Source organism: Cyprinus carpio, chromosome A1 (assembly GCF_018340385.1).
Source record: "Cyprinus carpio isolate SPL01 chromosome A1, ASM1834038v1, whole genome shotgun sequence".
NCBI classification, from domain to species: domain Eukaryota; kingdom Metazoa; phylum Chordata; class Actinopteri; order Cypriniformes; family Cyprinidae; genus Cyprinus; species Cyprinus carpio.
The window spans coordinates 31,137,727-31,156,682 of NC_056572.1; the positions used below are offsets into that span (position 1 = coordinate 31,137,727).

Genomic DNA, 18,956 nt, shown 5'->3' on the forward strand with positions numbered 1-18,956 from the left:
TTAAAACTTATCAAAACATTCTGCAGTTTGGTCTGGTTTTGTATTCGTAATAAAATGTCTATTTATAGAGAACCTAGCATTTTTATTTCTGTTATGTAAAACATTTATGTCTTTGTAAATAAAGTCTAACTTCTCGAGATTTCAGTTTTAGCCATCTATAAAATGTTAACATGTTTAATTTTAGGTTTGGATTTCAGGTTGTATTAGAATAATGTCCTGCAACTAAAATGCAACATTGTGAATGCCATAAAAATCTGATATGGCCAGCAAAATTATTGTGAATATTAAATATATCACCCAGCCCTATGTAAACCCAACAAATATGTTGATTTAGGATCACATCCTGTTTGCCGACATCATGATAAACCTACATTATACACTTTCATGAGCCTTTTTTTTTTTACCTTCCACAATATCAGTGATTCTAAAAATAAAAAGTATGCATTTGTGTTATTAGTTTATTATACTGTAACCCCTGGCAAGCCTACAGCACTCACACTGCTGGATGCAGGCTTCTGTCTCACCACTGAAACTAGCAGCAATCTTTTCATCACTTCACAAGTTGTTATTTATGAAAAACGACCCTTCACTGACACTTGTCGGGATGCAGGTCACACTGCCAAGTCATTTACCTTCTCAGTAAATACAAAAAGAATAATAAAACTACTGTATATTCTAAAGAGCCGATGTGCAGCTTCTCAATAAAAACCAAAACGCCAGAACTGCTTGTTTTGATTCATTTTACACCTTAATTCACTCGTATCAGAAACCTGCGCAGATTCAAAGGAACTAAAAAGGTTTGAATCTCATTGAAACATAAAGACTGTGTTCTGATAATCCTTCATGTGTCAGTGGGTTTCTGTCAGATGTAGTATTGGTGGGCTGCCAGGCTGTCCATGAAGGGCCGTACCAGATTGTCTGTGGAGAAGTAGAAGACCAGGCCGAAGGTGATGGAGATGGGCAGAGCTGGCAGAGCCTTCTTGAAAATGGCCAGCAGGAGGAGCGTCAGGCACAGTCCCTGCAAAGCAACCACAATATCAGCACCAACAACCCTAAATTAAACTCTTTAGGCTCTGCTTCAAAACCTGCCCCACTGAGGCATCATCCACTCATTTGAAAAATTCAACATACAGTAGGAAGCAATAAAAATACATAGCAAACAGTTACAACAGTCAATGTTTAATTAAACTATTATTATCAATATCTTTAGTACTGAATGAAATATATATTATTATTATCAATATCTTTAGTACTGAATGAAATATATATATATATAAAAACAATATGAATAAAAACTTTTTTATATTTAATAAGTATAAAAGTATAAGTTTTATAATAATATAACAATATATAAGAGGTACTTAAAAGTATATACTTGTGGCAATGCATTTAGAGATTTCCTTTTATTTTAGAGGTTTATATTTGAAGAGTTCATATGCAAAAACAGATAACTCCAATTAATGCATTCCAATTAATCTCAATCAAACTGCAGCTGGGTTATTTTGACTAGGTCAAAAAATAACTTAAAACAGCTAAACTAACACAATAAAACACAAAAACATGATAACATTATAAAAAACATGATTTTTGAAAATGATCTGTTTTTGCAAATAAACTTAATTTTTAAAATTAATTTGTTTTCTCGTTGTTGTAAAGTTAACTAGTTATGTAATGGCTTGTAATAATGTGTCTACTGAAGTCAAGTTTCTGTCACTCTAAAAAATGGCAGTGCATAGTAACTCTTTGAACAGATGAAAGCCATTTGTTAAAGTCCCTGTAAAGTCAAATTTAAGTATGTGTTCTGAGTTTGTCATACCACAGAACAATGTGTTATTAGCCACCCAGCAAAATTTGAATGATATAAAAAGCCGGTAAGTATATAAAATAAGCTATCAAAATCTCGAACAAATGAGCAGTAGTCTCAGCTCTCAAATGCTGGGGGCGTGTCCGCTGGCTGCACTGAAACCACGCCCACTCGCGGGAAAGCTGCAGTCGCCACACTCAACTGTCACCGCTACAGCCGGAATGGATCCTCCTAACAGCTTAATTGGTTGTACAAAACCATATATGTTTGAGCCTCCAGAGTAAGTAACAGTATGACAGTAACTCGCGGTTGAGCAGCGAACTGATGCGAATGTGCTCTATTTATATTGTTAGGGGCGGGCCAGGAGCTCAGGGGGACGCAGTGCGTCATCAATCCCCCGTTTTAGCCCCGCCCAAAAAATCCGGATCACAGCAATGGTGAGAAACTGTTTAACGGTCTAACTCCACTATTCAGTGTTTTACAGTTCACAGTCTTTGTAATATGTTTTAGCAATACATTTCTAACATGTATAATGTATTTAGACATTTTTTTTTAAATTGCCTTTACAGGGACTTTAATATTATATTTAATATCTCTGACACCAATTCGTCCATAAAGTTGTGACTACTACTGTATTAGAGTGATTTCTGAAGGATCATGTGACACTGAAGACTGGAGTAATGATGCTGAAAATCAGCTTTAATCACAGGAATAAATTACATTTGAAAATATATTTGAATATAAAAGCCATTTTTAACTGATAAATTTCACAAATAAATTCAGACTCGGCAAGCATAATAGACTTTAAACATTAAAAAAACATCTCTATTAGTGTATGTTAGTCTGTACATGACGGATCTTAAAGGGTTAGTTCATCCAAAAATGAAAATCAGCCCATATATTACTCATCCTCAAGCCATCCTAGGTGTATGAGACTTTCTTCTTTCAGACGAATCCAGTCGGAGTTATATTAAAAATGGTCTTTGATCTTTCAAGCTGTTTAATGACACTCAGCGGGTGTTGTAGTGCATCAGTCCAAAAGAAGTGAAATAAAAAGCACCCATCCATAAAAAAAGTGTCTCACACGGCTCCAGGGAGTGAACAAAGAACTATACTTAAAACGTAATAATCAATTTAATCTAGCTTGCGCTCACTGTTGTACACAGAAGCAGCTCCGGGCAGATGACGTATGAGTTCGGCTTTGTGCATGCGCCGCTCAGAAGTGATGAATGTGGAAGCACAGGGGAGAGATCAAAACAAAACAATGGTCACTAATTAGAAGTACAAAACGAGGATTTGTAAAGAAGAATGTCAGAGGATTTCGATAAAAGCCAAGAGGATACTGGTTTTCCTTTGCTAAAGTAAGGGAACTTTGCTTCCTTTGCTCCTGTTAACAAACGTTGGTTTTCACGAAACTCACTGGCGTATGCATAATGCTGACCTCTACGTCATGCCCCCGGAGCTGCTTCTGTGTACAACTGTTGGCGCAAGCTACATTAAAGTGATTATTATTTTGAATATGGATATTTTTCTTACAAAAACGCATTGATTCGCTACAGGAGGCCTTCGTTCACCCCCCAGAGCCATGTGAGACACTTTTTTTTTATGGATGGCCGCTTTTTATTTTACTTCTTTTGGACTGATGCACTGCAACACCCGTTGAGTGGCATTAAACAGCTTGAAAGATCAATGACAATTTTTAATATAACTCCGACTGGATTTCGTCTGAAAGAAGAAAGTCATATACACCTAGAATGCCTTGAGGGTGAGTAATTTATGGTCCAATTTTCATTTTTGGGTGAACTAACCCTTTAAAGGCTAGTTGAGACACTCACAATGAGAATGGCCACGAAACAGGCCAGTGTGGTGTTCCAGTCTCCTCCGTTGGCGGCCGCCTTTCCCACCAGGACACTGTAGAAGATGAAATCACCAAGACCCAGCTTCACCCCTCCTGTGAGAAAGACTGTGAGAAGGAATTTAAGAATGTGACATTTGAGTATGTGTAATTTAGAATTGTTTGTTAATTTTTCCTTTTTTTTAAGTTTGGTTTTTTGAACTAGTTCACCTCATTGTGACTGGACATTCACGAAATATGAATAATTAAATTACATGCTTTATAGGTGAAGTACTGTAAGCAGAGAACATGATCTGTATGACACTGAGGCTGTAGTCACAGAAACCACATACGGTCTTCTTCAAGGTCCTCTTCTGTTGAACACCGCCGCCTCCCTCCCAGAGCCGCATCATCCTCTGACTCCACCCCTTCCTGTGCCAGGGCTCCGCCTTCATTACGCTGCCTTTCATCAGCTGGGAGGACAACAACAGCTTATTCACCAATATCTAGGTTACAGGGTACTAGATTCCATTTTCCACACAAAGCATTTCATTGTCTTGGGGAACAACGGATTATTTACTTTTATCTAGGTCAAAGTGTTTTGTATTGGATGCTCACCGGAATCCGGATTATTAGAATCAGCCATTCCAACCATCCAAACCATGGCAGCTGAGAAAGAGAAACTTTTATTAGTACATGACCCATCTTGACCGGACTTAAAGTGATTAAACTAGCTGATTACCCATGTGGTAATACAAACTAGTGTAATTCTTAGATGATCCCAACTGTTGTGAATCTGTATGTTCTTGGATTCATTTTTCAAGACATACATGAATATATGAGCGCAGGGAAAATTGGCTCGTTTCTTTCTTGTGCAGTCTCAACCAGCATCCTCAACGGGCCTTTTGGACACAGTACCGCTATCAGATCTGGAAAATAAACACACAAATAGTGAAACAATCATGTGCACTAATCCCACAGATATGAGCATTTTGACACTTCTGTGCCACTACAAAAAAAAATATGTTCTGTACCTTTAAGAACTGAATTTTTTTTATCATTAAACAAGTTAAAGGGATAGTCCATCCAAAAATGAAAATCCTGTCATAATTTACTCATGTCGGTGCAAACCTTTAAGCGTTTCTTTCTTCTGCAGAACATAAAACATGATATTTTCAGAAATGTCTTCAACCAATGGTAACTTAAACTGTTAGCAACATTGTTCCACATCAGAAAGAAAGTCATAGAAATTTGGAACAAGGGTGATTACAGATTAAATAATTACAGAATGTTCATTTTTGGCCTGATTATTAACCCCTTAAAGAAAAAACAATCTTTATTTTAAATGTGAATGAGAGTCACAGTATAGGAAGTGACACAGAGACACAAATGCAGAAGGTTTGCGGTCTGTCAATCAATCTCTGGAACCGTACCATATATGGAGATGGCTGCCAGTATGACCCATGCTGACCATTCGGGCAGGTATTTGATGAAGATGAGAGCCATGAGGGCACTGATGACAATGAGGTACGCCTGCTGCAGCCGCAACGGCCCTTTCCAGTGGATGCAGATCATTCCCACTACGCCGAAATTCCAGATGATCATCACTAACGTTGGGTAGTCCATTGCCACGTTATAAGTCTTGAACACCTCGCTGGAAAGGAAAGGGTTTGACAAAAGTAAGGAACGTAGTAACTACTTATAAATAAGGAACTAAATTAGGAATATAGATGATTGAATCTATTGAAATCAATCACGCAGTCTTCTCAAAAGGCAAAAAAAAATGAAGATATCATGATTTCAGCTATATCATCCAGAACTGACACATCCTCCTGTATGAGATTCAGTTACATGCAGTACAAGTATTACAAGAAAACGAATCTCTGCAGAATCTCACCCCAGATACATGAAGCTGAACCAGAAGAGCAACATCAGTGAAGACAGAATCAGCCAGCCATGAATGAACTATAAACATGATGGGAGCAGTTTAGTTATAGTGTTATAATCATAAAGCCACAGTCAAAACCACAGAAGTCTATAGTGTTGTAGTAATAAAGAGGATCTCACTTTATAGCAGCGGTACTTATAAAGCACCACCAGTATTATCGTCATGACGACAATGACACTGATCATGACGATGGTGTTGAGGAGGGAGTTCAAGAGCCTCTGACCGACGGAGTTCGGATCTTCTTCGAACGGAGTGTAGATGCTGCAAAACACACACAAACCATATGTTTCTACTTCTTTATAAAGGATTGATTCAAATAAGAAAACACTGTCATCATTCATTCACCCTCAGATCTGTTGGCTGTTACTTTTTGTGACACATCCTACATAGCATAGAAATATGATAACAATATCATGGAAAGTAAATTCTTCTCATTTTATAATACTTAAAAATTATATTTAAAACATAATATGAAAAACAAAAAGGTAAATGAAGGAAAATAAAAATGATTTTTTACATTTAAAAAATTATAATATTAAAAACATGATAAAATTTCATTTGGTGGTTTTTAATATTAAAAAAATTATAGAATGTTTTTAAAGGTGGTAGTAAAACAGAACAATTAAAGACTGATTATAGTTATATATATAATATATATATATATATATATAATATATATATATATATATAAATATATATATAAATAGATAAACATTATTTATCTTAATAATATATTTCCCTGTATTTTGATCAAATAATAGCCTGGAGGAGCTCCTTTAAAAAACATAAAAAATCGTTCTGATCCTAAACTTTCGAATGGTAGTATTTATATATATATATATATATATATATAGAGAGAGAGAGAGAGAGAGAGAGAGAGAGGAGAGAGAGAGAGAGAGAGAGTTATTTTTGTTTTTTAATATTATGTTTTTAATATTATAATTTCTCTATTTTTTAATGTTAAATAATTTACATTTTATTTGTCATTACATAATGTGCTTTATATTTTATTAACTGGAGCTGAATAAATTTAAAAAGCATAAAAAAAATTGCTGAATCCTAAACTTTTTAGTCGAACAAATATTTTAAATGTTGAATTATAATATATATATATATATATATATATAATAAGTATAAGAGAGAGAGAGAGAGAGAGAGAGACAGTTATTTTGTTTTTATATATTTATATAATATATATAATATATATTATATATATATAATATAAAATTTAGGGCTGTCAAATGATTTTTAATCACGATTAATCACATCCATTTTAAAGTTTTGTTTACATAATTATGTGTGTATATGTATATTTAGCGATATTATAATACACCCACATGCAAGTATATTTCTTAAGAACATATTATGTTTATATATGGATATATATTTATAAATAAGTTAAAATTGAAAGCAGATATAATTTCAGTATATTACTGTAAATATTTTCTAATATAATAATTTATGTTGTTAGTATATCTCATAATAAATAATTATTTATATTATGTAAACAAAATTATTATTTTTATTATCGTGATTAATCATTTGACAGCCCTATATATATATATGCTATATATATATATATATATATATATATATATATATATATATATATATATATTGATATATTTTTTTTTTTTTTTTTTTTTTAAGAGGAAATATATCTTGTGAAATCTCTTTTGAAACACAGTTCTGTGGAAATATATAATTTTAGAATGACATGAGGATGAATAATGAATGACAGAGTTTTTGGCTTAACTCTGAGGTAACAAAGCCCGTACAGCCGCTGTGAGCTCTTCTCCGTGTAGAAACTGACAGACTTGATTGTTGCCACCACCACCACCATGCAGAGCGTGACGGGGATGAAGAGCATGATGACATGCTTAGCGCCGTATTTGAGGGTCAGCTCCTCTTCCTCTCCATCAGGAGTGGCTGCCCGCTCTCGCTCCACCAGCCCTGGCTCGTCCAAACCTGAGCTGACTGGCCGCCGCTGCAGGGATTACAGGACCGGGTGAGGATGAGAAAAATGGGATTTGTGGATGCAGATATGGATCGGATGCAATGTAACAACTCTATATATTAGCACACGTCAAGCTTAGTTCTTTCACAAGAGAGGAAGGAGAATTCATGTCCACTTACCCGTTTGCTGTCTGTTTCCTGGGGCAGAGACATATCATGATCTTGGTTGTACGAGGGGATGGTTGGGCTTTCGGACTGGACCAGAGCGGACCTCTCGTTGTAAGAGTCCTCTTCACTGTCCGAGGTATTCATGAAGAGAAGCTGACAGAAGTCAAACGCCCAGAGCTGCAACAAACGCATCATGCCAGATGAATATAAAAGCTGCCTTTACCATAAAGCATGATGGAAAACCATACAGCAGCTTACATATGTCAAATTAAGAGTTGGCTCAATAATTCATTTGCATCACCACTCAACACTGATCGTGGAAGTCTCTGTGCAACATTTTACATACTTTAAAATGGTGTAATAAGAACACATGCAAGTAAATACTGCTGTTAATTATTATGCATGGTTATATTTATCCATAAATATGATTGTGTTTAGTAAATGTTAAATATGCCTTAATTTTTCACTGCATTTTACGAAAATTATGGCATTACAGGAAATGCATAAATATTAAGAAATATACTAAATATATATATATATATATATATATATATATATATATATAAATATATATATATATATGCTGATCAGTTACATTGCAATGCGATAAGAACCATTTTATTATGGAATGTGATTACTTAAAAATGTTTTGAAAAGTAAAAAAAAAATACATTAAACTGGAAGCTATATAAAAAGGACAATAAAAGCATAAAAAGTTATATAAAATAGATAAAACGGGGGAAAGTTTTCCTTACACAATGCATAATATATATGACTGACAATCTCTGTATATGCCAATCATAGCACTTTTATTATTATCTGTATCTGTCTAAATCAATTAATACTGGCAGCACAAACTTTAAGGGCTCAGATTTTTCTGAGGTGAAGAAGATGGGCACTTAACTGTTTCAACATGCTTTTTAGTGATGCATGCTGAAGATGGGCACTTAACTGTTTCATAAATAACTGAAATGATATCTGCAAATATTCTTGGAACATGTATTCTTGTGAAATCTGCTATAGCTGATATGGTGCTGAGATATCATGTTCCTCTAGTGATTAAATATCATAGATTGGAGCTTCAGTGTGAACACTTTTATAAAACAGACAGGAGGAAATCAATTCATAACACCCAGCTGTGTCGGTTACATTTCCATTTACACTTCCATTTCATATTTTCATATATTATCTGACGTTGTATTATAATAATACCACGGTTCTTCTGTAAGTGGATTAGATTAAAACACACACAAAAAAACAACGTTGATTTTTATAAAATAATAATAATCTCTGGGACAGATATGCGCGTTTTCTCGCAGTTATGAGTGTAATACACCCCTGCTATTACTCATGATACTGTCATATTCTAATAATGTTCCACAAAACCCACATCAAAGCATTTATTGTGATCCTCCTAATGTGTCCGGAAAACCAGTCCCTCCCCGCGTCTAAAGTAAAACCACATCTGATGAAGTGCACTGACGAGAAGACTCAAATAAATACCTTCAAATGTGACCGTGTTTACATGAATGACGATCCAGCAGCGATGTTTGCAGCAGGACTCCGTCAAAACATCGCGAACTCCAACGAGGAAGTGATGCCGATCAGCTGATCCCCACGTGACGCGCGGGCGCGTGACGTCAGCTGACCACATTTCACGTCGACAAATCATCATCTACTTAATAAACTTAATTGTTTAAGGGGTTCGTTTTGTTCAGATCAGCCAGAAAACGTTATTATTATTTTTTTTGGACTGTTGTTATTAAAAAAAATAAAAAAAATAATAATACAAATAACAAATTGGGAAGACCTATCTAGATATTTTAAACAGAAATCTGGATACAAGATATAGATATTTAGATATAGGCCTTACATGCAAAGTTGTTTTTATATATATTAGAAATCATAAACAAACATAAAATGTTGCCTAGAGGAATTTTTTTAATTTGGAATTAAAAAATTGGAAAGCGGCCTGGTCAAATCCTCACAAAGTATTTTGAAGAAAGTTAAAGAGGTACATTTCTCAATACTACAGAATACTTGCATTTTCTGTAACGGACATGAGGAAGACTTGTCTCATTTGTTTTATAATTATGATTTGTCTTTTAGATTAGATTGCAAAAAGTCTCTAATGCAAGTTAATAAGCAAAAGAATGACACACTGCTAGATTTCATGATGAGTCTTTTCTTGTGTAGCTCCACAGCTGTAGTCCTTGATTTTGTCCTATAAGATAACTTCAACTATTGTTTAGTTGTTTATATGTGTTTTTATTGTTATTTTCTTTTTTTCTTCTCTCAAATGCTCTCTTACAGAACATTCTTTCTTGTGTATATGGATTTAATTGTTAAAATTATTGTAATCTTTAATCATTTCTTCAATAAAAAATAAAAGCATCATTTAATAAGAATAAATTCTTAATTTTCAGCCCAACAGAAGTGAATTACTCCTTGGTGATACTTATTATAAGAGCACTAATCATGTATTGTATCTAATATGTTGCCAAATTCTTTATATTATAGTCTGGGGGGAGGGGGGAATCATTCTTAAGCAGAAAAAGATCAGATTCTTCTTTGTCTTGTCTTCTAATGTTTCTTCTTGAATTCAGCTCTCTAATTTCATCCCTCAGACAGAAATTCTAGATTTACAGGCTTTGTGAGAGTTCGTTTTAAAAAAGTGATTTTGCTTTTATGTATTTTTGCATATGTTTTTTTTTTTTGTTTGTTTTTCTGGTTACTTTTCACCCTGTCATTCTTTTATCATATTATTCATATGATATACGACTATTATCTCCCTCCCTAAGAAAGAGAGAGAGAGAGAGAGAGAGAGAGAGAGAGAGAGAGAGAGACAATAGGGTGAGGAATCATTTATTTTAGTGTAATCAAAATTTTAGTTTCCTTAATTATTTGGCCTAAGTAATTATAGTTAGTCCCTGAATGATACTACAGTATATGCGTCAATACCAATGAGAACAAGATCGTAGGTTATGTGGTATAATATCCACAAACTAACAGGTGCTGTGAAAATAGTTCACATTCATAGACTTTAAAATTAAATAAATGACATTACACCTTGAAATATATTGTTTAATCAATGTTTGTTTAATCCTTTTCTAAGATCTTATGCTCTTACGATACATTTTATATTGTATAAATTTCATTTTATATTTTACATTTACCAGTGTTTTTTATTTTTTAATAATAATTAGTAGTAATTGTAGTATATCATCCATTTATTTGATCATTTTATGATCTGGGACATAAAAATTATTAACATTTTTTCAATTATTTATTTATCTTAAATTTGTTCTAAATGGTCATTGGAGTCTGATTACCTTCTGGCATAAAAATGTATTATATAAACGCTGTTTTGACATTTACTATGACAATTTATGTGGAAAAATATGATTAAATTCAGTACTTTAAACCATTTAGAAAACCTTGGCAAACACCCTGAATGACAACAACATCTTTAGAGTATTTAGACTACACATGACTGCTTATGGAGGTTTTTTTGTTTCATTTCAGAAGTTGTTTGAAAAATTCAGGAGACTTTTAGTGAAAAACCACAGGGTGCTGTGATGGGATTCTTTATGACTTAAGTCTTACTGTTACTTAGTAGGATGGACCTTACAATTCATGCACATTGAGAGCCAATAAAAACTGGTGGGAGGAACCCAAGGGTTTTCGGGGGGTGGTTTCTTTTTCACTATAGAGATCAGCAGAGTGAGAAGGGAACACTGTAGTGCATTGAGAAACAGAGAGAAGCAGCAATGCTGTGCCAGGAAAACACTATTCACTATTGTAGTTGGACATTTGTAGTTGGTGGAGTGCTTTACCTCCTGCGGCAAATTACCACACACACACCATATGGACGTTATGTGGACACAAAGGTCACCGGGATGATGGTCCCAGCCAAGGCAGGATGGTTTATTCAAGAACTTCCATCATTCCTCGTTCCTGTGCTGTTGTTTTTGACGACAGAAAGCTTGCCGGGGATAGGAAGACATTTACTGCTCTGGACCTTTTGCTTGCACTACTTTCAGAGGTAACATTGTTCATATTTCACATATACTGCAGTGCTTTAATTAATGCATTAATTCCAACAATAGCATATCAAGCACACTGGCAAGGAACTTTTCTATGAATGCTTGGGAGAGCTGTTTCAGATTAACACACTAAACGCGGTTTTGTTCTTGTGGTTTTGAGTTCTGCAATAGGAAAGTTACAAAAGTAAGTGGTGCATAAAGTAGAATCACTAAAGAGTTGTAAAATGTACTGATAATTATACTAAAAGTATAATGGGTCACAATCTTAAATTCAATATGCAAAACATAATTTAATAGCCTGTAATACACTGAATTAAAAAAATGAATGAATACAATTCTTTTGTGAGGCTGACACTTGTTACCTTGTTAAGCTGATTTTTATAATATAGATAAGCATTTGAAAATAGCAGTTTGAATTGATTCTTGACTGTGTTCACACTTGAGCGAAGATTGTCCATCTTCAGTGACTCTGTTTAAAATATCCTGTTTTAGTCTTAGACAAAGTGGTGCACTTTAACTTGTAAACTTGGAAAAATGGGTAAATAAAAAAGCAATGATGACCTGCACAAATGCACTTTGTACTTTGGATGTCTAAAGGCAGCTAATGAAAGTAGGCTAAGTAATGAAGTATAGCAAGGTAACGAGTTTTAGACAGTTTTCTAGATAGGCTATATGCCTGTACTTAGTTATCTTCTCTATCAGTTATGCTGCAATTGAGTCCAGTGGAATGAACAGGATGCAAACATATTGTAACCACACCTCCGAAGATATTAAGCAAGAAGCCTTCTTCACATACGGACATGTACTCTGTACATTTCAGGAGTGGCAACTATCGGACATGTACTCTGTACATTTCAGAGTGTGTAAAAAAACAAAAATGACACCAAAAAAAAAAATCGGCGAGTAAACGCTCATTGTGCTCGGTTTCAGCAATTTTAGCTACTTAGCAGAACCCGCGTTTAAAATGTTGCCATGTGTGTGAACTCATTAATGTCTTTATGCTTGTTGTTCGGGCTTGGCTCATCAAGCGATCCGGCTTGGAGGTAATTAAAAGGGAAGGTGCAAATCGCGATATTTTAGGCTTATTTTAAGTATAAAGCATTTGGATTTATTTAGGTTTATTTTTGTGTGCTGCTTTTTTTCTAGGAGGAACCGGCAACATGGCTCGTACCTCTTTCTTAAAATGCATAATTTCCTGTATTCTTTTGCTGTCAATTTATTTGATTTATATGTTAATATAGACACAGTTTAAGTTTGCCCAATTCAATTAAACAGGACTATGCTTGCATGCTTACTGCCTACATAAAATAAATAAATAAATAAATACATAAATAAAACATCCATTACCATAATGGCTGAAGAGTGAACTGACTCGCCAGCCTCTAATGTAACTTTGATTGCTCAATTGTCAAGTTGCTTAGATTTCAGCTGTATTTTTAGCCACATTTCTGATGAAGAATCTTGTTTAGGGGAAATGCCACCATTATGTTACAGCAAGCTTATCAAATCTCTAATCAAAACATGACATTTTCTGCAAACATATCCTGTAAGTCTCTGCTGATGCAGCGTAAGAGAGAATCAAGTCATTTGTTGATTCAAAAAGCAGCTAACACTTTACCTTGAAATAAACATCCTCACATACAGAGAAAAACGCTGCTGTGGTTGCCAGGTCTTTACCACAATATTTTAGGTTTTACAGATTGAGCTTAAATGTACCGTACACAAACAAACAAACAAAAGTGTATATTTAAATAATTGATATAATGATAATATACCAACCTACTGAAGTACTACAATCTTTTAGGCCTACCTTTAACATGCACTGGCAACCAACAAAAACAGTGGTAATAAAAAAGCGAAAACATGAATTGACCTATTGTTCTCTCTCCCATGCATTTACATGGTGTAAGGTCCAGGCACTCGGTCCAAGGAAGGTATCCAGTGCTGGCTGAAGGTTTCTTGCCTGTTCGGTCTTTTCAGCGCGTAGAGTTATTCAATTTAAAAAAAGAAAGAAAAAAAATCCAATTCTAATCTGAGTCCATTTTTATATGACCTCAAATCCTAAAAAAAAGGTATCACATGTTCATCCCGAAAAAATATAATTAAAGGTTACATGTTTTAGGTTGAAAGGCAAATTGGTTGTTTGCCTGTCTCTAATTATTATTATTATTATTCTGACATTTGATTATTCTAATTAAACTCTTAAGATTTACTCGTTCATTAGGAATCTATGTCGCTCAGGGTGTCTCATGCCAGCCGATGTATACATGTACCCCACGATCACAAACTCTCCAGTCTGATCATTAGTCAGAGATTATGACTAACTATTTAATAGACCGCCTCATGCTTGTCATTCTTTAAATAGTGGTTCTGTTTGGCCCCCTACAGTCACCTATGTAACAATTTAGTTAAAGCTCAAACAATAATCAGAGGTTATGGCTAGCACTGTGAAATACGCTATTCCAATCGTGTTTTACCTAGCCCCCTATAATTAATCTAATTATATAACAACTTGAATATAGTGAGACAATAACCAGAGGTTATGGCTAGTTCTATGAAATATGCCCAGACCATGCTAATACTCCAATAGTATTTTGTCTAGCCCCCCATAGTTAATGTAACTGCATAACAACTTAACTAAAGTCAAGCAGTTAGTCAGGAATCTCTAATCTCACCTGATGTGCCTCATGCTCCATCTAGCCTGAGATTTAGTATGTACTAACCCTGGACGCAGATCTGCGGTAACATACACCTTCACTTAATCTACTTGAGAAAATAATTTCAGAGTCTACAAATCAAATGTAACCCTGTGTTATTATCTCAGGCAACAATTCTTTACAATCTTTTAGGCCGCACTGGTACCTCAGAATCGAAAAGAGTGAAAGGATGCATACCCCCTACCTGAAATACATAGTATGGAGTGCAGAGACACACACCACACTACTGGCTTTCTGGCTACAGAATCGCCCTGAGTTGCAACAATTCTTTGAAGTAATTCTCAGACCAAGATTACAGACCAAGACAAACATCCCCCGAGATGGAGACATGTAACAGCTGGAATTTGCATTAAGCCAGGTCCCAGACCTGGGTGGCTCAATGGAACAGAAGGTAATTTTCATGGAATACCCTGAAAGGGCACTCCCATTAAAGTAAGCAAAATATCTCTTAACTCTTAAACTCTACTTTTCATAAGATTGAGACCATTGTACCAGTCGCCCTGAGACAATTCAAATTACACCAAACATGACTGTAAATATTACTTGCATTTGTGTACAGCATAATACTATTGACCATTCTGAGTGAACCAAATGGGAGGGAGGATGGGTGAGGGGAAGGAGGGGGGGATGAGAAGGAACTGTTGCATATATGTGAGAGAGGCGTTTCCTGCACCTCCACTCTGTGGGGTGTCTCGAAGATGGCTGTGTATGTTTGTATTGTCTGTTTCTCGGGAGATCAAGGAACTGCATATGTGAGAGAGGCGTTTCCTGCACCTCCACTCTGTGGGGTGTCTCGAAGATGCCCGTGTATGTAGGTATTGTCTGTTTCTCGGGAGATCAAGGAACTGCATATGTGAGAGAGGCGTTTCCTGCATTTTCTCTCAGTGAGATATGGGAACAGATTTCTGTTTTTACAAATCCCTCTGTGGTGAACTGTTTCCTCACTCTTTGCTGCTCCTGCAGGACTTTTCTATACTCCATGCTGACTAAAGGCAGGCCGTGTCCTCTGCACATTGTGGTGTACGCGGTGAGCTTCTGCTCCGTGAACGGATTTCTGCAGGGTCACTACATGCTCCACTGCTCTCAGTACCACAGCGAATGGCACAAAGACACACGCCTCATCACTGGTACTGTACATGCTGCTAACACACTCTTAGATCCATTTGATGAAGTACAGTACGTGATTCATTTGAATGGAGTCAGTGAATGCAGCTGTAAAAACATGAATGTCCCTTCCAGGTTTGTTGATGTTTTTCACTGGAATGGCCATCAACATCCACAGCGACTATATTTTACGAAACCTGAGGAAACCAGGAGAGGTCAGCTATAAAATCCCTAGAGGTCAGTGTTTGATTATGATGAGCTTATTATGTTGTTAAATTCTTCAGTCAAATGGATTTATGCGGGGAAAAAAAGTAAAAAAAATGAATATATATAATTATAACATTATTTTATAATGTTATAAATGTGATCACATATTTATTAGATTTTAATAAATGTTAATTTTACTGATATAAATGTAATTAAAATAAATTAAATTAATATAAATATATTTTTAAAATTTAATATATATACATTCTTCAAATGGATTTAGGACTAATTACATTGGAAAAATAAGAAATTAATTATAACACTTTTTAAAGTGTTTATAATGTTAGAATTATGAGTACGTATTTATTATTATACATTTTAATTCTAAATTTGTATATTTAATTTACCTTTATAATTATTATATTAAATTAATGAAGACATTACTAATAACATCTACTAATTTATAAATGTAATTAATATGATATTAAACTAATATAAACATTAATAATTTTAATTATTTAACTTTTTAATTAATAATAAAAAAAAATTATTATATTCGTTTTTATTATTAATAATAAAAAAAAATTATTAAACCTTGAACAACTCAGTGAACTGAGCCAAAGATTTGCGAACAGAAAGAATGAAGTGGGGCATGTCATTTAGACTGTCCAACAATATTTTGGAGCTGAAATGTGACCCAGGCATATTCTTAAAAAGATTGATCCGCGTGAGACTGAACCTCCTTATTCCTGAATTGAGTTCTGCATTAAATATTGACATTGTGTTCTCTTTAGGAGGAATGTTTGAGCTGGTCTCTTGCGCTAACTTCTTTGGGGAGATTGTTGAATGGTGTGGATATGCTGTGGCCAGCTGGTCTTTTCCTGCATTCTCCTTTGCTCTATTCACTTTCTGCTCCATTGGGCCTCGAGCCTACCACCATCACAGGTGCTGTACCAGCTAACACAAACCTTTCTCCCAAATCTAGAGTCAGATGTGAAAGCTTTTCCAAAATGCTGCCTTCCAAAGATAACTGCTTTAGATTACTTTGTTTAATAATCAACAGAATTGATTTAAAAAATTTCAGTTCAACTTTTGGTAATTTTGCATGTTTTTGTCACTTTTATTAGTTTTTCTTTTATATGTTTATATATTCTTATTAATTTTTATTTATTAGTTATTTTAAGTCATTTTATACCTCAAGTTAAAATAAATAAAAATGAGAAATGTTGTCTTAGCAACTACCTGAAATGAACTAGTAGAGTTTTTATTTCAAGTAACATTTTGATTGTTTAGTTTTACTTAACTATAATAAACCTGGTCGAGAATCCAGCATCTGGCACACAGTTACCTTATGGATTATAATAAAAGGGTTTATGTTTTTATCTTATGCAAACTTGAAAGTAAATGCCTTGTTTTCTTCACAGGTATTACTTGGAGAAATTTAAAGATTACCCCAAATCAAGAAAGGCTGTGATCCCTTTCCTGCTATAATAAAGTATGACATTTGGAAAAACGCAACATTTCCAGACACGGAAACAAGATTAAATACTGCATACTTTAAGAAACCTCAAGTGCTGATCTTACTACAAGTTCTACTCACAACCACATCCCAGACAAGGAAACATGTGTTTTTTTTTTTTTTTTAAATACATCATTTAAAACATGTTTACATCTGTACATAGTGGAGAATGGTCATTTACATACATACTATATTCCCATTTTCACAGACTTGTCATAAAAGACTTCATCAGTCATCAATAATTATAACCAGTCAAGTGAAAAAAAAAAAAAAAAACCATGCAATGCTGCTGTTCAAAGTTCACTCTGGAGCCGACTTGCTTTTGAGCTGCCGTTCAGTCTGCACTGAGCTCTTCATTGCCTTCTGCAGGAGCCACGTGCCTAAATGAATACTAGCAAATGCACATCCGGCAACCCAGAACCAGTTCTTCCTCAGCCAGCTCTGGTTCCTCATCTTCTTTGTCCTCACAGTACACTAACGTCTTCAGAAGAGGACAACCTGCAAAATGCAAGTTAGGACACATCAGTGGCTGACAGAAGTGTTGCGATCTTTAGTTATTTGCATATTGTTAACTTCACAAACAGCTGCTGTTGTTTTAATGAAAATGAATGACTTCTGGTCACTCTTAGGAGAACGATACTTATAAAGGGCTGTCAAGAAGCATTTCATAGACTAGATAAGCTAATCTAAATACACCCCTAAACCAAACATGCTAAACAAGACTCATGAGTTGAACATCTGTACAAACTAGGATGTGTTTGGCTATTTTTATTATAACCTGAGAAAAGAAATAACCCACTATATTTGCAAATAAAGGCCCTAACCATGCCCTTGTCTGACCCGAGCCTGTCTTTTTTCCCTCCTCCTCTCAAAACAGCTTATACTACTGTTTCAGCTATTAAAATATTTCCGTTGTGTATGGAATGGTAAAGTGTTTATATTTCATTTATGTTTTGTAATTTTTAATAAGTTCATTTAGAAAAAAAATTTAGAGCATTTTTTCTTTAGTTTTTAAAGTTACGGCCAGCAGCAGACAGAGAGTTGATCATAGCCTATTTTTGATCAATTTAGCCTTTCCTCAAATCATCACGACTTGCCTAAATTAAAATGTAAAGATAAAAAACAGTTCAAGCATATCACAATGTTAGTTTAAACATTTAACCTAGATAAATGTGCACTATTAGCCGCATAATCGTTTGTGCGGAGAGTGGAAGCTAAAGCGCGATCACTTGCATTCCTAGTAGCAGTGGAAACAACTTAAAATACACCGTCATTTTTGCTCATAAAGGTAAGAGTAATACATTCAGAACTGTAAAGGGTCTACTTTTATTTGTGTGCACTCACAATATCAACAAACCAATGTGCATTTATAAAATAAAGAAAACAAACAGGATGCGCTTTCTGCCATCTCGGTCTTGAACAGAAGCGCTTCACAAAACTCAGCAAATACTTGCCTCACAGAAATGACAAATATATCTATAGAAAGCTTTGAATTACTACGTTAAAACGAAATAATTCAAATTGAAAACAAAAACTCTTTTTTCATTATGTAATCTGTAAAGATGCATTTCAGGATCGTCAACTTCATCTTTGCGAAACTAACTAACACTGGTTTATTAATAAATAATTCAAATATCTCTTTACTAAACTAAT

General features: G+C 34.6%; 2 protein-coding genes across 2 annotated transcripts; one reads left to right on the forward strand and one right to left on the reverse strand.

Moving 5' to 3' along the window:
* Positions 1–389: 389 nt before the first annotated feature.
* psen2 (presenilin 2) lies at positions 390–9,349 on the reverse strand. The gene is made up of 11 exons (XM_042762047.1): positions 9,214–9,349; positions 7,723–7,887; positions 7,365–7,573; positions 5,706–5,847; positions 5,536–5,603; positions 5,072–5,292; positions 4,469–4,567; positions 4,257–4,307; positions 3,992–4,111; positions 3,640–3,755; positions 390–1,018 (listed from the first exon to the last, which is right to left on the reverse strand). Exons 2-11 carry the CDS (start codon positions 7,852–7,854, stop codon positions 863–865), a joined length of 1,314 nt encoding a protein of 437 aa, XP_042617981.1. The 5' UTR covers positions 7,855–7,887; positions 9,214–9,349; the 3' UTR covers positions 390–862.
* Positions 9,350–11,416: 2,067 nt separating this feature from the next.
* On the forward strand, positions 11,417–18,131 carry srd5a2a (steroid-5-alpha-reductase, alpha polypeptide 2a). Its single transcript, XM_019120599.2, has 5 exons — positions 11,417–11,755; positions 15,437–15,600; positions 15,713–15,814; positions 16,579–16,729; positions 17,209–18,131. The coding sequence occupies exons 1-5, from the start codon at positions 11,481–11,483 to the stop codon at positions 17,273–17,275; spliced, it is 759 nt and encodes a 252-aa protein (XP_018976144.2). The 5' UTR covers positions 11,417–11,480; the 3' UTR covers positions 17,276–18,131.
* The last annotated feature ends 825 nt before the right edge of the window (positions 18,132–18,956 follow it).